General features: G+C 41.3%; 1 protein-coding gene across 1 annotated transcript in view; it reads right to left on the reverse strand.

Annotated features, from left to right (window-relative positions):
• Nucleotides 1-2,248: 2,248 nt before the first annotated feature.
• Nucleotides 2,249-18,233, reverse strand: part of CRADD (CASP2 and RIPK1 domain containing adaptor with death domain) — a 190,598-nt gene continuing 174,613 nt past the window's right edge. The window contains exon 3 of the mRNA XM_027543155.1: nt 2,249-2,958. Within this exon, the coding sequence (XP_027398956.1) occupies nt 2,657-2,958 (302 nt within the window). The 3' untranslated portion in view covers nt 2,249-2,656. The remainder of the gene's footprint in view (nt 2,959-18,233) is intronic.

Consider the following 18,233-nt stretch of genomic DNA (forward strand, 5'->3'; position numbering starts at 1 on the left):
ACTAGGATCATAGAATCTTCTGTACAAAAACACACGGATGTGCCTTGCAGGTACACCCCCTATCAGATTCTCTTGGGTGGCAGGCAGATGTGATGCAGACCACTCTTCTCAGCAGGAGGTAAAAACCAGGCAGTAAGCTGATACTCATTTCTTCCATTCTGCAAGTCTTTTGCAAGAACATGAGCAGGCCTAAAGGGTCACAGTTGCTTTTTGATGGTAGAGACACTCTGCTCCTTAAGAGCGACAAATCAGAGCTCCCTAATAACCTGGCAGCCCACCGTGGACAACTTCATAAGGAACTGTTCTTCACTGGCGACAGAGCGCACAGGTGTCTGTGTGTGACAGATGCCCAATAAACGGCGGGAAGGCCCCAGCTAGTCATCAGTGCATGCTCAGTCACTTCAGTCGCGTCCAACTCTGCGACCTTATGGACTGTATCTCGCCAGGCTCCTCTGTCCATGGGGTTTACCAGGCAAGAATACTGGAGTGGGTTACCATGTTCCCCTCCAGGGGATCTTCCCGACCCAGAGATCAAACCCACGTCTCTCCTGTTTCCTGCATTGGCAAGTGAATTCTTTACCACTAGCACCACCTGGGAAGCCCCTAGTCATCAGATCCACTAATAAAACGTCATCTGACTGAATGCAGTCCAGGCCAGCTATACTCACTCATCCATAGATGTGGTGAGAACAAAAGCTGAAATAACTCTGTTAGAAAATCCAGGGGGACGAACAGCAAACCAAGTCCAGAGTTCAAAGTGACAAGCAGTTATTGAAGATACTGTAGAAGTACAATCAGTCACTTAGTGCAGCGATGAGGCCAAAAGTGTAAGGATTTTACAAGATCATGAATTAATGACTGGACTACAGAATGGAAAATTAGAGGTGATAAGGCCAGTGAACCAAACTGTTGGACTGTTAAATAACCAATCCTTTTTAGGAAAGAGAATATGGTTACCAGACATCTGACCGAATGTAATTAACACACCGCTGTCATCGTCTTGAAGACCTACCTTCTGTCAAACCTCACTACTCCATATGCTTCTCCTTAGAATATTTTTCCCTTTGAAAAATTCTGAGTTAGGCTGGTATTGGGAAATTAGATTCCCAATATTTAGATTCCCAATTATTAGATTCTCCAATAATTCCAAAGGATGGATCATAGATGGGAATGTTCACCTGTTACTCTTTAAAAAAAATTATTATCATTTATTTATGTGGCTACCTGGGTCTTAGCTGTGGCATGAGGAACCTTTGATCTTTACCTGCAGCATGCAAACTTTTAGTAGCAGCAAGTGGAATCTAGTTTCCTGACCAGGGATCGAACCCGGGCCGCCTGCATTGAGAGCATAAGTCTTAGCCACTGGACCACCAGGGAAGGCTGCACTCTCTTTATTGGACCCATAATAGCATTAATAAAAGCCGATCACCTTTTAAAGCTTAACCAGAAACATGGTAACCGCACTTCTTCCTACAGAACCCTCAGTTTTAGCCACTGTTCCACTTGACCTGGGAACTGTATCCATGTTTAGCCACAGCAGAGAATTAACAGCTACCATTTCCCAAGAGCTGACGATGGGCCAGGCACTGGATGAGCCCATGGCAGATGATACTCTTTTACTTGTCACAAATATCTTGGAGGTGAGGACAGTCATTGCCTCACTCTACAAATGAGGAAACTGAGGCTTAGAAAAGTGAAGTAACTTGTCCGAGGAGATGCTGCTAGTAAACCACTGCATCTTGCTACGGGATGGAGCTCACCTCTTGCTCAACTACTTCACAGGCTTTTTGTGAGGTCCAAATGAGATCCTATGTATTAAAGGCCTTGAAAACAGTAAAGCATTTGACAAATAGCATGTGTTATTTTAAAAAGTCAGAAGACTAAGTCATAGTCCTTAGGAGCACAACGCTTCAATCATCACGGCTTCAGGAGAAAGACAACACTGTCCCCCAACCTCCAGTTCTTTAAATAAAGGGCACGGGATTTTCTTAAGCAAATCTTTTAAAGATAAAGGGCTCAGGTCTGCATGCTGGTACTTGAACTGGTCTTTGCAGGGAGCTTTAGTGTCTTAACTTCAATGCAGACACCCTGCCTGAACTATTCATCCTGACTAGAGCAAGCAACTATTCCACTGTTACTATCAATTCCGTTCCAAAGACACAACTACAATAATTTTACACCCTAAATCTAGGCAATACAAGAATGAAAGGGGAAAAAAAAAACAAGCAATACTTTCTCACGAAAGGGCTACATTATATACAGCAATTTGTTTTTATTATTATCATCATTAATAGTTAAGTCCACTGTATCATTCCCAGGCAACATAAAAGTGGATGATTTATACACAGAACACCTGTATTTTTTTTTTTTTTGAACCAGTAGGACTCACCAGTCTATTAAAAGGCAACCACACAATTAAAACCTGCACAATTCAAAAAATGCAGTATTTGAGTGATTAGAAAGTCAATTGTCAATTCATTCCGGCAAACCTCCTGAGTAATCCCACTTGTCAGGTAACATCAAGTGCAGATTCCACTATGCCCTCTCATCTAAAAATCACCATGACAAACAAACAACCCCACCCCCAAGTCTACCTGCCCTGGTGAGAGTCACGATTCAGCCATGTGACTAGCCCCAAGCATGGACGAGGGCCCAGTCATTCCAACATGTGCTGGAGCACCGAGGGGTCCACGTCCACTGCCTGGAGGCCCCTGTGCAGGCTCTGGAAGGTGGCCTCCTTCCCGAAGCGCTGCCTCCAGCGCACGAAGGCCTCCACCATCTGGGACTGCACGTTGTGGGGATGGTTGGCCTTACAGCGGTAGATGTCTGTCTGGGACAGCCCCAGAGACAGCACCACAGGCTCCCACTCAGGGCCCAGCCTCAGGGCCAGCTGGTTGATCTGCCGGTCGGACGGGGAGCTGTGCAGGATGTGCGGGGGGATTCCAATCATCCGGTCATCTGGGGAGGAGAAAGACACCATGGTGAAGAGAGGGAGCCGACACATTAGAAAGTGAAAAAAGTGTTAGATGCTCAGTTGTGTCTGACTCTAAGTGACCCCATGGACTATAGCCCGCCAGGCTCCTCTGTCCACGGGATTCTCCAGGCAAGGACACTGGAGTGGGTAACCATTCCCTTCTCCAGGGGCTCTTTCCAACCCAGGGATCGAACCCAGATCTCCTGCATTGCAGGCAGATTCTTTACTGTCTGAGCCACTAGGGAAGCCCAAACACACCAGATGGGCAGGGGCAGGCAGAAATGAAAATGCAGGGGATGACACACATCCCAATGTCAGGGCCAACTTTTAGTCTTCACGGGGGCTGCTCAGTAAAAAGCCATATGTAGGGGCTTAAGAAGCACTTAGCACCTAGGGATAGGTTTATTACAGAAAATGTGAAAACAAGAAAATAAAAATAACTTGAAATCCCATCAGAGAAACACCCATTCAGAATACTTCGATCTATTTCTTTTCAGTCTTTTATGCATAAAACATACATTTAGGATTACACTGCAGGTACTGCTCAGATGTTAAAGAATCTGCCTGCAATACAGAGGACCCAGGACCCAGGTTCAATCCCTGGGTTGGGAAGATCCCCTGGAGGAGGGAATGGCAACCCACTCCAGTATTATTGCCAGGAGAACTCCATGGACAGAGGAGACTGGCAGGCTATAGTCCATGGGGTCACAAAGAGCTGGACACGACTGAGCAACTAACACACACGAAGCTTTGTAACATGCACTTTTCACTTTCACCTCCTTTCCTAGGGAGGCCAAGCTGAAGCTTCTGGCGGCATCTAAGCATGCCTTTGTGGCCCTCCTCCCTCTGGAACTGGCCTGTGGTGTTGTTTCCTGTAGGAATGGTCAGTGTAGAGGGTAATTTGCTAGAGGGTAATGGGCTGTACCGGAGAAGGCAATGGCACCCCACTCCAGTACTCTTGCCTGGAAAATCCCATGGATGGAGGAGCCTGGTGGGCTGCAGTCCATGGGGTTGCTAAGAGTCGGACACAACTGAGCGACTTCACTTTCACTTTTCACTTTTATGCATTGGAGAAGGAAATGGCAGCCCACTCCAGTGTTCTTGCCTGGAGAATCCCAGGGACGGGGGAGCCTGATGGGCTGCCGTCTATGGGGTCGCACAGAGTTGGACACGACTGAAGCGACTTAGCAGCAGCAGCAGCAGCAGCAGCAGCAGCAATGGGCTGTACAGAACAGCTAGTCTCTCCTGACCAACTTGAACACCTCTAAGAAAAGTGACAGTTTCTACAGAAGCATGACCTAAGAAAGGCCCGAAGCAAAAAATAAAACCTAAAAGGCCATGAAGGAGCAGCACAGATCACAGGAGGAGAATGACCACCTGGCTGAGCTCAGAAGAGGAGAGCAAGCACGTGCTGCCAATGGGCAATGACAGAACCTGCTACTGCACTTCCTAAACTGGAGCCCTGTCTCCCCAAGGCCAGTCTGCTGAGGGAGTCTCACATCAAGTGAGTGACTACAGATGTGCTGAAAGGTGCCACTAGTTATACAGAAGGCCTTCCAGAAGAAGGAGATTAAAGCTAAGTCCTGAGCATGAGGAGAAGGAGCCCAGTGAAGAGAAAGGAAAGGAGGGCACTCTGTGCAATGGGTCAGGCATCTGCAAAGGCCCCGAGGCAACAGAACGTGGCAGGTGAAAGGCAGTCACTGCAGCAAAGAGCAGAGGTTGAGACACGCTCCGAACATCCAAAATGATGGTGCCAGTTATAGGCTAGAACAGGACTGAAAGCTCGGATTTCCATACGATAGCACCTCGAACTACACTTTCCATCACCAGCATTCCAGGAATTCAGGTCAATCCCACTTCACACTCACAGCTCACTGTTTGGATTTATGAATTAAATGAGAAGGCAAGAGGCATCCTGTTAGAATAGTTGATATCTTCCATGGATCGTACCTTTGGTCTCTAGGCAGTTGCCAACAGCTTAGGCACAAGTTGCAAAAATATTGTCAAGGACTCTTTCTGGTGTCTGTCAAGACTGCCTTTTTTTTTTTTAAAATGACTAAGAAGCAAATTATAATAATGATACTACTGAGCAGTATCTTATATTAACACTGGCACTTCTATGGCTTTTATAAAAATATGGGCTCATTTTAAAACTCAAACATACAAAAAAAAGAAAACAAAATTTGCACTACCCTACCATCTTATTGACAGTTTGTGAACATCATTCCGGACATCTCTTTATGTGTGTATACTATGAGAAGGAGAATATAACGGTCTTTTCCAATAAGAGTTACTTCATTTTGCTTGAATATAACAAGGAAAACCAGCAAAGGTTGAACTAAATGACTTTCTGATCTACAATTAAATGCTTAAAAAAAAACACAAATAACAAAAAACACAAATACACAGAATATTTAATGCTGAGAAAAAATTAATGAAAATTTAACAGGTAAACAACATGTTTCCACATTAATGCTGTATAATGAACATTTATATTCTCTCTTTTTTCTCATACCTCTTGGTTTTTGCTGCTTCTATAATTTTTATTTGGTAGGATGCTCAACATTTACATGCTTCTGTAATAATAATTTTCCCCCATTGATTAGTCTTAAAACTACATTATAATGGTTTGAATGTTTACCAGTGTTTTTTGTTGTTGTTATTGTTTTTTTAACACAGTTTTTCTGCTCTTGAGTCTGTTATTTTGATTTGAATCTCAATTGGTCAGTCTCTTCTTCATAGGGTGGTTTTTTTTCCAAGAAAGGTTCATGGTTACTATATTCCTTGAGTTCTTTCAGATCAAGACTATCTGCTGAGTGCCTTCACTGTTGAACAAGAACAATATTTATAAAAACAATGTCATATTATATTATATCTTAAATTATGAATACAATTTTATATTGTTTAATTTTATTTCTCTTACATTTGTAGAACTTGCTCATATTTTATGGTAGAGAATGCTGGTATGGAGAATTCTGATACTAACTTCATCATCCTCCTTTTGGTATAACCTGCTTTTTCTCTCTGGAGTTTGCAATACTGAAGCTTTAGACCAGAGTTTATCTTGGTCACTCTATATGCAGCATGGCATTCTGACCAAAGATTTAGTTCTTCTTTTCAAAAATATCTTTCTGAGTTATATCTTTGCATTTTTTTTTATATTCCTTATGCTGGGTGGTTTTGCCTATCTTACACAGCTATCATTTTCTCTTATCATTTCAACTCCCTTCCAGTGATTATCTCATGCCTTTCCACCATGCCATTCATTTGACTACCACTTCAGGCTATTCTGTATTTTTTTCCTTTTGGTTCAAATCTTATATCACATTTCTGTTGCCAATTATTCTTGGCCCTTCAATCTTTAAAAATCCCTTTCCACTGCACACCCACTAGGATGGCTTCTATCAAAAAAAAAAGTGCTGGTGAGGACGCGTAAAAACTGGAACCTTTCCACTGCACACCCATTAGGATGGCTTCTATCAAAAAAAAAAGTGCTGGTGAGGACGCGTAAAAACTGGAATCTTCTGTGCTCTTGGTGGGAATGCAAAACGGTGCAGCTGCTACGGAAAACAGTTCCTCAAAAAATTAAACATGGAATTAGGATCCAGCAACTCTAATTCTGGGTTATATACCCAAAAGAATTGAAAGCGGTGATTTAAAGAGATATTTGTACATCCATCTTCATGGCAGTATTGTTCACAACAGCCAGAAAGTGGAAGCCACTCAATCTATCAAGGGATAAACAGATAAATAAAAAGTGGTATATTATACATCAGAATATTATTCAACCTTAAAAAGGAAAAAAAATCTGACTCATGCTGCAAAATGGCTGATTCTTAAGGACATTATCTTAGCTGGAATAAATCAGTCACAAAAGAGACAACTACACCATGATTTCACTCACATGAGGTACTTGGAATAGTCAAATTTGGTGGGACAGAAAGAATGATGGCTGCCAGGGCCTTGGGAGGGGCGAATGAGGAGCTGCTATTTAACGGGAACAGTTTCTGAGTTGCAAGAAGGAAAGAGGGCTGGAGGTTTGCTGCACAACAACATGGATGCACGTAACCACTGAACCGCACACTTGGAAACGGAAAAGAGAGCAAGTTGTATATTTTACAGTGAAAGATAAAACATGAAAAGGATCTTGTTTAATCATACCAGTGAGTTTTTATTTCTGCCGAATTGACACTGAGCTCTTCTACAGCATGAAATGGCTGTGAGATTGAGTTTTCTTGGTCTCGGTTTTCCCCTAGACCAGATCGGCTGCACGTTTATTTTTCACAAGCCGTGTTCCTGTCTTTCATTCCTCTCCTGTATGCGGCATTTCCACAACACTGAGACTCATCTTGTTCATACTTGATGTGGGTATCTCTGTCCAGAACTTCTGTTTGGTCTCCCACAGTAAGTTGATGTATCCTTGACAGCCCGTTCACTTACAGGGGGTTACACTCTGAGGTCGGCCGTGGCTCTCTACGTGGTGCCTATGCCCTGAAGGAAGGGTAGGACCCACAGGGCCAGGCTTTGCTGGAGGTGCTATGCACTGATTTTTGTTTTTCTTTCTTTTTTTGTTTAATTTTAATTAATTTATTTTAATTGGAGGCTAATTACAATATTGTGGTGGTTTTTGCCATACATGGACATGAATCAGCCACGGGTGTACATGGTTCCCCCATCCTGAACCCCCCTCCCACCTCCCTCCCCATCCCATCCCTCTGGGTTGTCCCAGTGCACTGACTTTGAGTGCCCTGTTTCATGCGTCGAACCCGGACTGGTGATCTATTTCACATATGATAATATACATGTTTCAACGTATTCTCTCAAATCATCCCACCCCCGCCTTCTCCCACAGAGTCCAAAAGACTGTTCTTTATATCTGTGTCTCTTTTGCTGTCTCACATATAGGGTCATCGTTACCATCTTTCTAAATTCCATTTATGTGCGTTAATGTACTGTACTGGTGTTTTTCTTTCTGACTTCACTTTGTATAATAGGCTCCAGTTTCATCCACCTCATTAGAACCAATTCAAATGTGTTCTTTTTAATAGCTGAGTAGTATTCCATTGTGTGTATGAACCAAAGCTTTCTTTTGGCTATGGTGGGTCTTGGTTGCTGTGCAACGGCTTTCCCTTGTTGCAGTGAGCAGGGGCTACCCTCTCGTGTGGTGCACGGGCTTCTCATCGCAGCGACTTCTCCTGTGTGGGAGTCAAGGGTGCTAGGGTGCGTGACCCACTAGGGGCAGTGCACGGGCTTACTTGCTCCAAGGCGTGTGGAATCTTCCCAGACCAGGGGCGAACCAGTGTCCCCCTGAGTTGCAAGGTGGATTCTTAACTACTGTCCCACCAGGGAAGGCCTGCTCTGTCTTTTGAAAGCCAGTTAAACGTCTTATACCAGAGCCTGCTCTGCTGGGGTGCATTCACTTCTGTGATCTCTTTCCCGTTTAACTGGGGCGAGAGCTTGCTTTGAGTTGCCTTCCCGCCTCTGCAGAGGGTGTTGCCTGACATCACTGAGGCTGCCCACCCTCCTCAGACAGCTTCTTTCCAACTGACCTGTATGACTGGGAACCCTCAGGCTACTGGCCCCTCACCTTCCTTTTCCAGCATCACTCCTGAGGGGTCAGGATGGGAGGTTTCCTTCTTTGCCTGGCACTTTTCAAAGTGCTCGGCATAAAGCTGTGATCGGCTTTCTTGTTTGCTGGGCTCTGCTTTTATTCTGAACTTCTTTTTGGGTCAGTTCAATGGGTGCTGGGTGGGAACATCTGTGATTCTGCTACACTCTGTCATCATTCTGACTCCTGGCCAACTGTTCATGCAACATATGCTCTGAGCCAACGATGTGGAAGTGAAGGCAGTATTTGCTCTACTCCTCTACCCTCTCAGGGTCACATATCCCTTGTGAGTACTGCCACATAACTGGGCGATGGCCAGCAGTCTGCAGACACAGAGTTGAGCAAAGATAACTGGCACATAGGCATGACCTAGCCAAGAGCAAATCAAGCCTTTCCAAGGAGATCTTACACACACACACACACACACACACACACACGCACGCACGCACACACGCAATAACAGCTGTTTGGGTCGTCTGACCTCTGTCTGGAAAAGTATCCTCAGGAAGCCCTTCAAGCTCATGAATTCTGCTGAATATGAGGTTAATTAAAAACGAGAGCCCTAAGGCGGTAGTGTCAACTCCCAAGGACATACTACATCAAATCAGGTCAAGCTAGAAATTAATCCACTGTGACCATCTGGCCACTGTTCCTCGATGCTTGATGTGCTCACCACTGGTGGTGGGCAAGATGATGCCAGGGGTACACAGGGGAACATTTTGTATTAGAACAGTCATGTATCTGTCTTAACATGGTTAGGAAAGTACAAATAGCATTTCAAACCCATGATTGCAAGGATTAAGGCAAGTAAATTAAAAAGCAGATGTAGAATGACCAAAAAGTAACAGACCGAAAAAAAAACCCCACATAAGTTTTAAAAATAAAAAGTAGGTTTAAATAACAGCATTAAATTAGCAATTCAGATGATACAAAAATAAGGCAGGAATTGTACAAGTAGAACAGAAATGACTGAAGCTTGGGAAGTCCAGTGTTTCTCAACAAGTGAGCTCCTGGCATCTCAGGCGGGACAATCCATCGTGCGGGGCTGTCCCCAGTGTACAGCAGGGTCTGGAGCACCCCTGGCCTACACCTACTAAGGGTCAGTAACATCCCCATCCCAGCCTGAGCACATGTGTCCACGTGCCCTGGAGCGAGGTAGTACTACCCCTGGTTAAGAACTACCAGATACTGGGGTAGAAGAATGTCCATCCTTTAAAAAAAAAAAAAAATCCTAAGCAGGCAGCTAACTCCTTTTATACTGACAACTGTTCTCCCTTACATAGACCCTGTCTCTTTCATGCAATCCTTCAATCCCATTCTTGGTGAAGTTAAAACTTGCCCGTTTCAAAAGAAATATCATTTGTTGACAAACCCATCTACCATGATGAAAATCCATTTGAAGGGATGAACACCTCCAGTACTCACCCACTGCCATCTGCCCACCTCCCCCCTACCTCCCCTCCACCCTCCAATTCTGTGGTCATGACATGAATGAAATGTGCATGGTGATTCCCCTTCTCTACCACTATCTCTTCTTCCCACACTTGTGGCTAACCATAGCTGCTCTGGGCTTAAATCTTAAACACTTCCATACAGCTTTTTTGTTTCTTATATAACATCACTGTCTCTCAAGCTCCTTATTGGCAGAGACCATTTCTCCTACTTCTGTGTCCTTCCTTTACAAACTTTAGCCCCTTGCTCAGCACAATATGGAACTTCATGTATACTTTTCCAGTAACTGATGACATTCTTAAAATCAAAGGGTTATCCAAGTCAAGTTTCCAACTCACCTTCTCTAACAGCTACGTGTTTCTGACTTGTTACAGAAAAAAGTCATCTCCTCCAACAAACCTCTGTGCAGACAGCACTCTCTGCTCTACCCTGGCTGGTGAGGGAAAGTCCACAGGCCCAGTGTCCTGCCCGGTCGACCTCTGCTTTGTACCCTGCATCCTACGATATGAGGCCACCTTAACAGTGACCTGAGAAGAGGACCTATACAGAGTTCAAAAGCACAGTTCAAAGACTGAAGGCCATGGAGTAAGGGAGAGGCATGGCAGACATGTAAATGGCTGCTGGAAAAGTCAGATGAAGGCGCAGTCAGGGGTCTAGAATTACTGCAAAGGATGTAACTATAGAACTCCCTTTTAAACCTGTTATTTGGAGGTACAACTGGAGGTTTTGTAAGCACATATGAGTGCTTTATAAAGTGACTCAGTTGCAAATGGGGTACTACTTTGAAAAACCATACACATTTCTTTGGAGAGCTGGTGATACATACCACACTCCTTAACTCACTGATGGAAGTGCCATATGCTTCAGGTTTGCTGGACCAGGAAAAAAAAAAGTTGAGCTAAGAGACTGTGCCTTCTAGTATAGCCTTTAGGAGAAAAGGCTAAAAACCCTGCCTCAAGGACATTTAAGGCCTCTGCTCAGGTCAAATCTACTAATGTGCCATGGATCAAAGCAAGACATGTGGCCAAGACCAAAGCCAACAGGAAAGGAATTAAATCATCTCATGGGGTGAGAGGAATTTGAAAATTGCTGAGCAATGATCTATAAACATTTACAAGTATACTAATAAATTCTTAAAATGTAGATGAGGTGATATATTACTAGGAATATATAAAACACCAAAGCTGGTATAGAACAAAATAGAAAAGTTGAATAAACCAAAGTTTCAAACACACCGAAGTGGTAATCAAAGCCCTAAAGAGCCCTGGGCTCCACTGGTTTTTTACATTAGTTGTATCAAACATTCATGGAACATTTCATTTCCTATCTCATGTAAGTTGTTCCAGAAAATACAAAAAGAATGAAAACTATGTAGTCCATTTTATTAGACTCCTGTACTTTTTATCCCAAGCAACAAGGAGAAAAAAGAAAAATCAGAGGCTCACTTCAGTTATAATTTTAGATGTGAAAATCCTAAATAGTAACTATTTGAGTTTTTTAAAATATATTTAAAATAGGGGTGCCTGGTGGCTCAGTGGTGAAGAATATGCCAGCCAATGCAGGAAACACCGGTTGGATCCCTCAGTCCAGGAGGGTCCCACGTGCTGCAGAGCAGCTGGGCCTGTGCGCCACAGCTACTGAGCCCACGTGCTGCAAGCGCTGAAGGCTGCAAGCCCGAGAGCCCATGGTCCACAGCAAGAGGCCACTGCAGTGGGAAGCCCGCACGCTGCACCCGGAGGGCGGCCCTCACTCGCCACAAGGAGAGAACAGCCTGCGTAGCAACGCAGACCCAGCACAGCCAGGAATAAAATAATACATAAAACTTAAAAGAGTTATGGAAGAGAAGCTTTTTTAACAGGTTTAACAAATATTTAAAAGAATATAGTGTAAACAAGTAGAATTTATCTCAGGATTATAATAATCTCAACATCATAAAATTTACCAATTAATTCAACATATCAACAGTCAAAAGAGAAAATTCATTATTTTAATAGATGAAAAAAAGAGATTTGATGAAATTTGATACTTATTTATCATTAATTTTCTTCAAAAACTAGAAATATGAGCAGTCTTTAAAACTTAATAAAATTATAAAAATCTTCAATAAGCATTTGATTTAATGAACTTTAAAATGTATCCCCTCTAAGAATGGGAAGAAATATGCCCACTAGAACTACTATATTACTATTGAATACAGTAGTAGACAGTCCTGTCCAATGCTGTAAAGAAAGACAAAGAAATTATGTATTAGCACTTGAAGGGAAGCATTTTCAGACTATATGACCTAATAAGTAGAAAAAGGCCTGTATAGACAATTCATTAGAATAAGAGGGTTGAGCAAAATTGTCAGATACAAGATCAACTCAAAACAAAAATCAACAAAACAGCAATCAACAAAACAACAAAACCTTATAGCAATAATCAAATACAAAAGAAAATAAACACGAAAACTACATAGAATCTAGAATTAAATTAGCAAAGATCACATAAGACCTCTGTGGGGAAATTTTTAAGCCTTTATTAAAAGATATAAAGCAAGATTTGAATAAATGGAGAGTTATTCTTGTGCTGGCTGGGAAGACATTATTATGACATAAAGAGGAGAATGCTTATAATGACAATTAAAATTTCATAATGGGGTAAGGACAGGCTTTCTCCAAACTGGGGAAAATTGCTAATTCTACATAAAAAGAAACTGAACTTTTATATCACACCATAAACAGTGACAGAGTCATGTGGATAAAAGGCCCAAACATAAAAGGCAAAAGTATAAACTTAATGGAAAATAACACTGGAGTATCTTTATGACCTGTGGTGGAAACGGGTCTTTATTTTGAGTTTAAGGAAAAACAATGTATTATTTTTTAAAAATTGAAGTACAGTTAATTTACAGTGTTGTGCTAATTTCAGGTGTACAGCACAGTGATTCAGTTTTACATGTGTGTGTGTATTCTTTTTCAGATTCTTTTCCCTTATAGGTTATTACATTGAGTACAGTTTCTTGTGCTATACAATAGGTCCTTGTTGGTTATCTATTTTATATAGTGTAGTGTGTATATGCTAATCCCAAGCTCCTAATTTATCCCTCTCTCACACTGGAAGTGACTTTTTAAGTGAATACCCCAAAGATGATCAGATGAACCTTTTAAATCAAAGGAGATTATGATTCAAGTTGACAGAGCAGAATGGGAAAAGACATCTATTGATGTCTAAAACCAAAGGGGACATAATCTCTGGATTTATAAGGTACTCCTGAAACCATAGGAAAAAAGATAAGAACCTCCAAAAGCAAAAGGACAAAGAAATGGCCCGGTGATTCGAATTAGAGGAAATGTGAAAGCGAATATATAAAGAGATGCTCAAATGCAGAAATTTAAGAAATAACAAATGAAATAGCAACGATAAATTACTTGATATGCATAGAAATCTAGACAATACAAATTTTGACTGGGATGTGTCAGAGTATGAAATTTTATTCACTGCTGATAAGAATGAAGACTGGGCAGCCACTCCATCAATACAAACAAGTCAGCCATGTGAATAAAATGGAATATAGTATATAACCTTGTTCCACGGTGTATGTACCCAAGAAAAATTCTGAAAAAGATCGATAAGGGATGTGTACAAGGCTGTTTGCACAAGGCTAAATAATCTGTATTAGGAAACATATATACATAAGCCTGTAACCCAGCAATCCTGTTTTGGGGCTTATGTATCTCAGAAGAACTCCCATTCAGATCCATGAGGGGCTGTGTATGAAGTGGTTTATATCAAGTAAAGGAGCTGGAATCAACATAAGAGCTCATTATGAGGGAAATGATAGATAAATATGAAGGAGCACATAGAGAATACTATGCAGTCAGAAAGGATGAACTAAAGCCAGTGTTAAAAGAATGATCTCTACAACAATGTGAATTTTAATATCCATGTCTAAAACAATACCATTTATAAAAAACATATACAAATAAAACAATATATAAGACAGAATAGTTACTTATGGAAGGGAAGGAAATGTGGGGAGGCTGCCAGGCTGACAAAACTGCATGACAGGCCACCTCCCAGGGCCCACACATTAATCTGGGTCCCTGTGGGCAATGGTCCTGCAGAGAAATCCCTCTGGGTCAGGGACTGGCTGCCTGGAAATGAAAGAAAAGCACCTTGAAAAGAAAAGTAATTAGAGCCACTTGTTCTGGTAGATAAGCACAGAGAACAATCAGGTGCCCAGAGAGGTGCAGAAATATTAATAAACTGGTCTAAAACTGATTTCCAGCTAGATGAAGGTCCTACTGCAAAATGCAAGTAAGTCATACCTATTTGTCATGGAAAACTTGATTTCACCATCGAGTCTGTGGAAGGTGAACGACAAGACTATTAGCAATAATTGAGTTCTCACTGAGTTAAAAGAAGGGAGGCAGGGTGGACAGAGCTCTGGGCTAAGAATGAGCAGGCCTGGCTACTATCTAAATTCAAATCTGCCACCAACTTGCTATAAAACTGACTATATCATTTAGCCTCTCTTGTTTTCTCATTTGTTAAAAGGCAAAACCAGATGATTTCCAAGGTCTTATTTAGATATGACATATTACACTATCTTTTTAAAAAGGAATTTTATTTCCTGCAGGTCTCATCATTTTCCCCTACTTGTCTTCTAAAAGAGAACCAAGATTTTGGGGGTTTTAGTGATGTTTTATGGCTTGTTTCTGCTTTTAAAATATTGCTCATGGAAATTTATCTTTCTATAGTAAAAAAAAAAAAAAAGAAAGAAAAGAAAAAGTTAATTGAACATTGGTATAGTAAATTTTTTCAAAACAGTATTAAAAACTTTAAAAGTTCACGTTACAACTTGCTGAGCCACTCATTTGTCTCACATCCTTGCACAGACCTGACCCATCTCCATCAATTTACCATTCATCCTGCTCTGAACACAGCAGGCTGCCTGGAGCCTTAGGGTCTTGGGCTCGCTGGTCCCTCTTCCTGGAATACTCTTCCTCTGACTCCCTCCATCAAATGTGACTTCTCGATGGAACCCTGCCTGACCGCTCGATTCCCAGTTACAACCCCCATTCCACTCTGTGATTCCCCCTTATCCCCGTATCACCTTCAAACATACCATGTATTCTAAGGATGTGCTATATTTGCTGTTGCTGACTCTCCCCACTCCACACACAAATCCCATCCCTGCCATAATGTAAGCTCCTCACAGGAAGGGAAATGTTGTCTGTTTTGTTCAGTGATGTTCAATGTTGTATCCTAGGCACCAAGAACAGAACATAGTAGGCACTCACTACATAAATGAACACTGTTGGATAAATGGACAAATTAAATGGAATGATCCACTACAATTACAACATATTCATTTGGTTGTGTTTTCTATGGCTACAGTACTACCAAGAGTGCCTACTTTTAGTTATTTAGCACTTAAAAACTAAAGAAACTATTGTATTATCTGGGAGTGAACAGATTTTTAAAAGGCAGGGGCAACTTTATAACAGGAAGATATTGTCAAGGTTAAGGGTGTGCAGGTTCCCATTCTTTGTCTGAACTGGGCCGCAAGGGACTCTTCTCTCTACATCGATGTTTAAGAGAATCAGAACCACTGACAGACCCCAAGATGGCTTCTGGGTAAATACTCTGGTTCCAACCCACTAGTATCTAAGGAAATAAAAGGTAATGAAAAGAAGCCATTCCCTGCCCCCCGCCAAAAAAAAAAAAATGGCAGAACCACACTCCAAAACCTCTCTGAAGTTGCATCAAACTCAACTTTAAGAGAAAGACTGTTATCCCCAAATCTGGAAAGGAAAAATGAATTATGTGGGTTTTCTTCTCACTTTCTCTCCTATGACTTCAGTAGACTGGGGGTGGTAATTGCCACAGGGAAGGATGGGAAGATCAGAAACAGGAACAACCACAACAGACTGTTGTTCTTGGAAGAAGTGATGAGACATTTCACAGGGTCTCAGGAGAGACACTGCAGGGCACAGGTGTTACCACGTGGCCCACACAAGCAACTTGGATGAGTTCAATCCTCTACCCAACTCTTCTGCCGGTGTGTGCCCTTAAGCTAAAGGAAGTGGACAGAATAGGAAACATCCAGTCCTCAAGGGGCAACAGATAGAGGGTTACAGGAGTGCCAAGGAGAAACCACTCCAGTCTGTTACAGCATCAAAGGCTGAGCACGGCTGCCCAAACGTGGGCAAGATGGAATGAAACGGCACAGCAACTAACACTCTACCATAACAAGTGATTTTTAAAGGGGACATTATATTAAAAAAAAAAGATAAAAATTCATGATCCTCAAGGAATAAGAGAAAGTAATTTGTCGTAGAATAACTTAAAAGCATAATAGAAACATGAATATAGTAAAAACAAGAACTTAGCAATGAGAAAATCAAATAACAAAATGAGATTTTAAAGGAAGCTTGTCATACTAAAATGATAAATTGATGACCAAATAGCATCACCTATAAACTAATACATAAATTAGAAATACCAAAGAATAGCAGTAACATGACTCCAAATTATTCATATTCAGGAAAGGCTTGAAATCAAGGCAGAATTTAAAGCAATTAGAGAAAAATGCTAGATGTAGAGGACAGAAAAATACAGTCCATTAAAAGGTTGATGGGTATTCCTGAAGTAGAAAATCCACCCCAAAGTATTCAAAAATCTAACACAAGAAAATATCCCTAAAATGAATACACAATGGAATCTAATCTCTACGTTGAAAGAGCAAACTCTGTTTTAAGAAAAAAAACTGACATAGAATAACCAACTATGAGACATATTCTGGCTAAATAATTGAATTTCCAATTCCAAAATATAATTCTTCAAGTAGAAAGAAAAGCAAGTTGTATACAAGGAGAAAGTCAAATTTCTTCACAGTGCTTTAAATGCAAAAGACAAAGCAATTTCACAAAAATGTTTAAGGAGGATAAAGTGTAGTCTCTGAATATTATTCTTAGCCAAGATGATTTTCAAATAGAAAGATAATCAGTAGATATTGTAGAACATAAAAACAACATAAGAATTCACTTTCATTCTGAGCCCTCCTTTAAAAGTCTTGACAATTTAGTCAGTGCAATGAATAAAATAAAAATATCAACAGTGGCAAATGAAGGATGGGCAGATGGAAATGGTTTGCTTCAGATGCAAGCAATAAAGAAGGCATTGTTTATAGAGAATTTAAAATTAGAAATAAAACCACTAAAAAATCAGTCTGCTTTTCATATAACCATGTAACAACAACTTCAGCAATGCAAATGATAAAAATATTCCTCCTTTCTTGAGTGGAATGTTTCCTACCAGACAGTCTCCTCTAAGCCCCCTGACTTGCTTCTTGAAAATGGTGATTTGAAAGCCACAGTAAAAAGATCAGTACTGGATATTGAATTTATTTAAGTATAAAACTAATTTTAAACAACTGAACATGTCTTGATTATATGAAAACAGTAATATAACCAATCAAAATCAAGGCTAGATGATAGAATACTGTGGAATGTAAACACTAAATACTCTGACTGCATGAAAATAACGATGTAATAAACCAAACTCTAGACGGGAGGAAGGAAGGAGAGTGCGAGCGCCTGTGGGCTCATTTATCATGGCGGGGAAATCCCTATGGTCTGAGATGGAGACAGCAGCAGGCAGGACAGCCTGTGGCAGTAAATGAGCCCTGAGTCTCATGACTTAACAGAACAAGAGTCCATGTCTCACTCACATGCCATCCACCACAGCCTCACGGGACTCTTTAGGGCAGTGCCTCCCTGAGCTGGCACTGCATTCCATATCCACACTGGCATTATGCTCCTCCACATTCACAAATCACATAAATGTCCATGCTCACCAAGACAAGGAAAGAAGGGGTGAGAGACTGGAGATCTGGCAATTAAACACAACCATCCGTGAGTGACGCAAGTCATTTCTGCTCACATTGTGCAGCTAAAGCCAGTCATAAGATCATACATAACTTGAAGGGAGTAAGGAAAATGCAATTATCCTGTACTCCAGAACAGGGAGAGAACTGGGTGAACACCAATAAGATCTACCAAGAAATACACTTGGAGAAAAAGAAAAGCCAGAACCAGAAACATCAAGTTCATCATCTCTTTTCTTAACCTAAGGGGGGAAAAAATAACATCTCCTATTGTGCAAAAAAAAAATGTTTATTTAAATTTTAGTAATTTCTTAATTCTTACTTTC

Source organism: Bos indicus x Bos taurus, chromosome 5, assembly GCF_003369695.1.
Source record: "Bos indicus x Bos taurus breed Angus x Brahman F1 hybrid chromosome 5, Bos_hybrid_MaternalHap_v2.0, whole genome shotgun sequence".
NCBI classification, from domain to species: domain Eukaryota; kingdom Metazoa; phylum Chordata; class Mammalia; order Artiodactyla; family Bovidae; genus Bos; species Bos indicus x Bos taurus.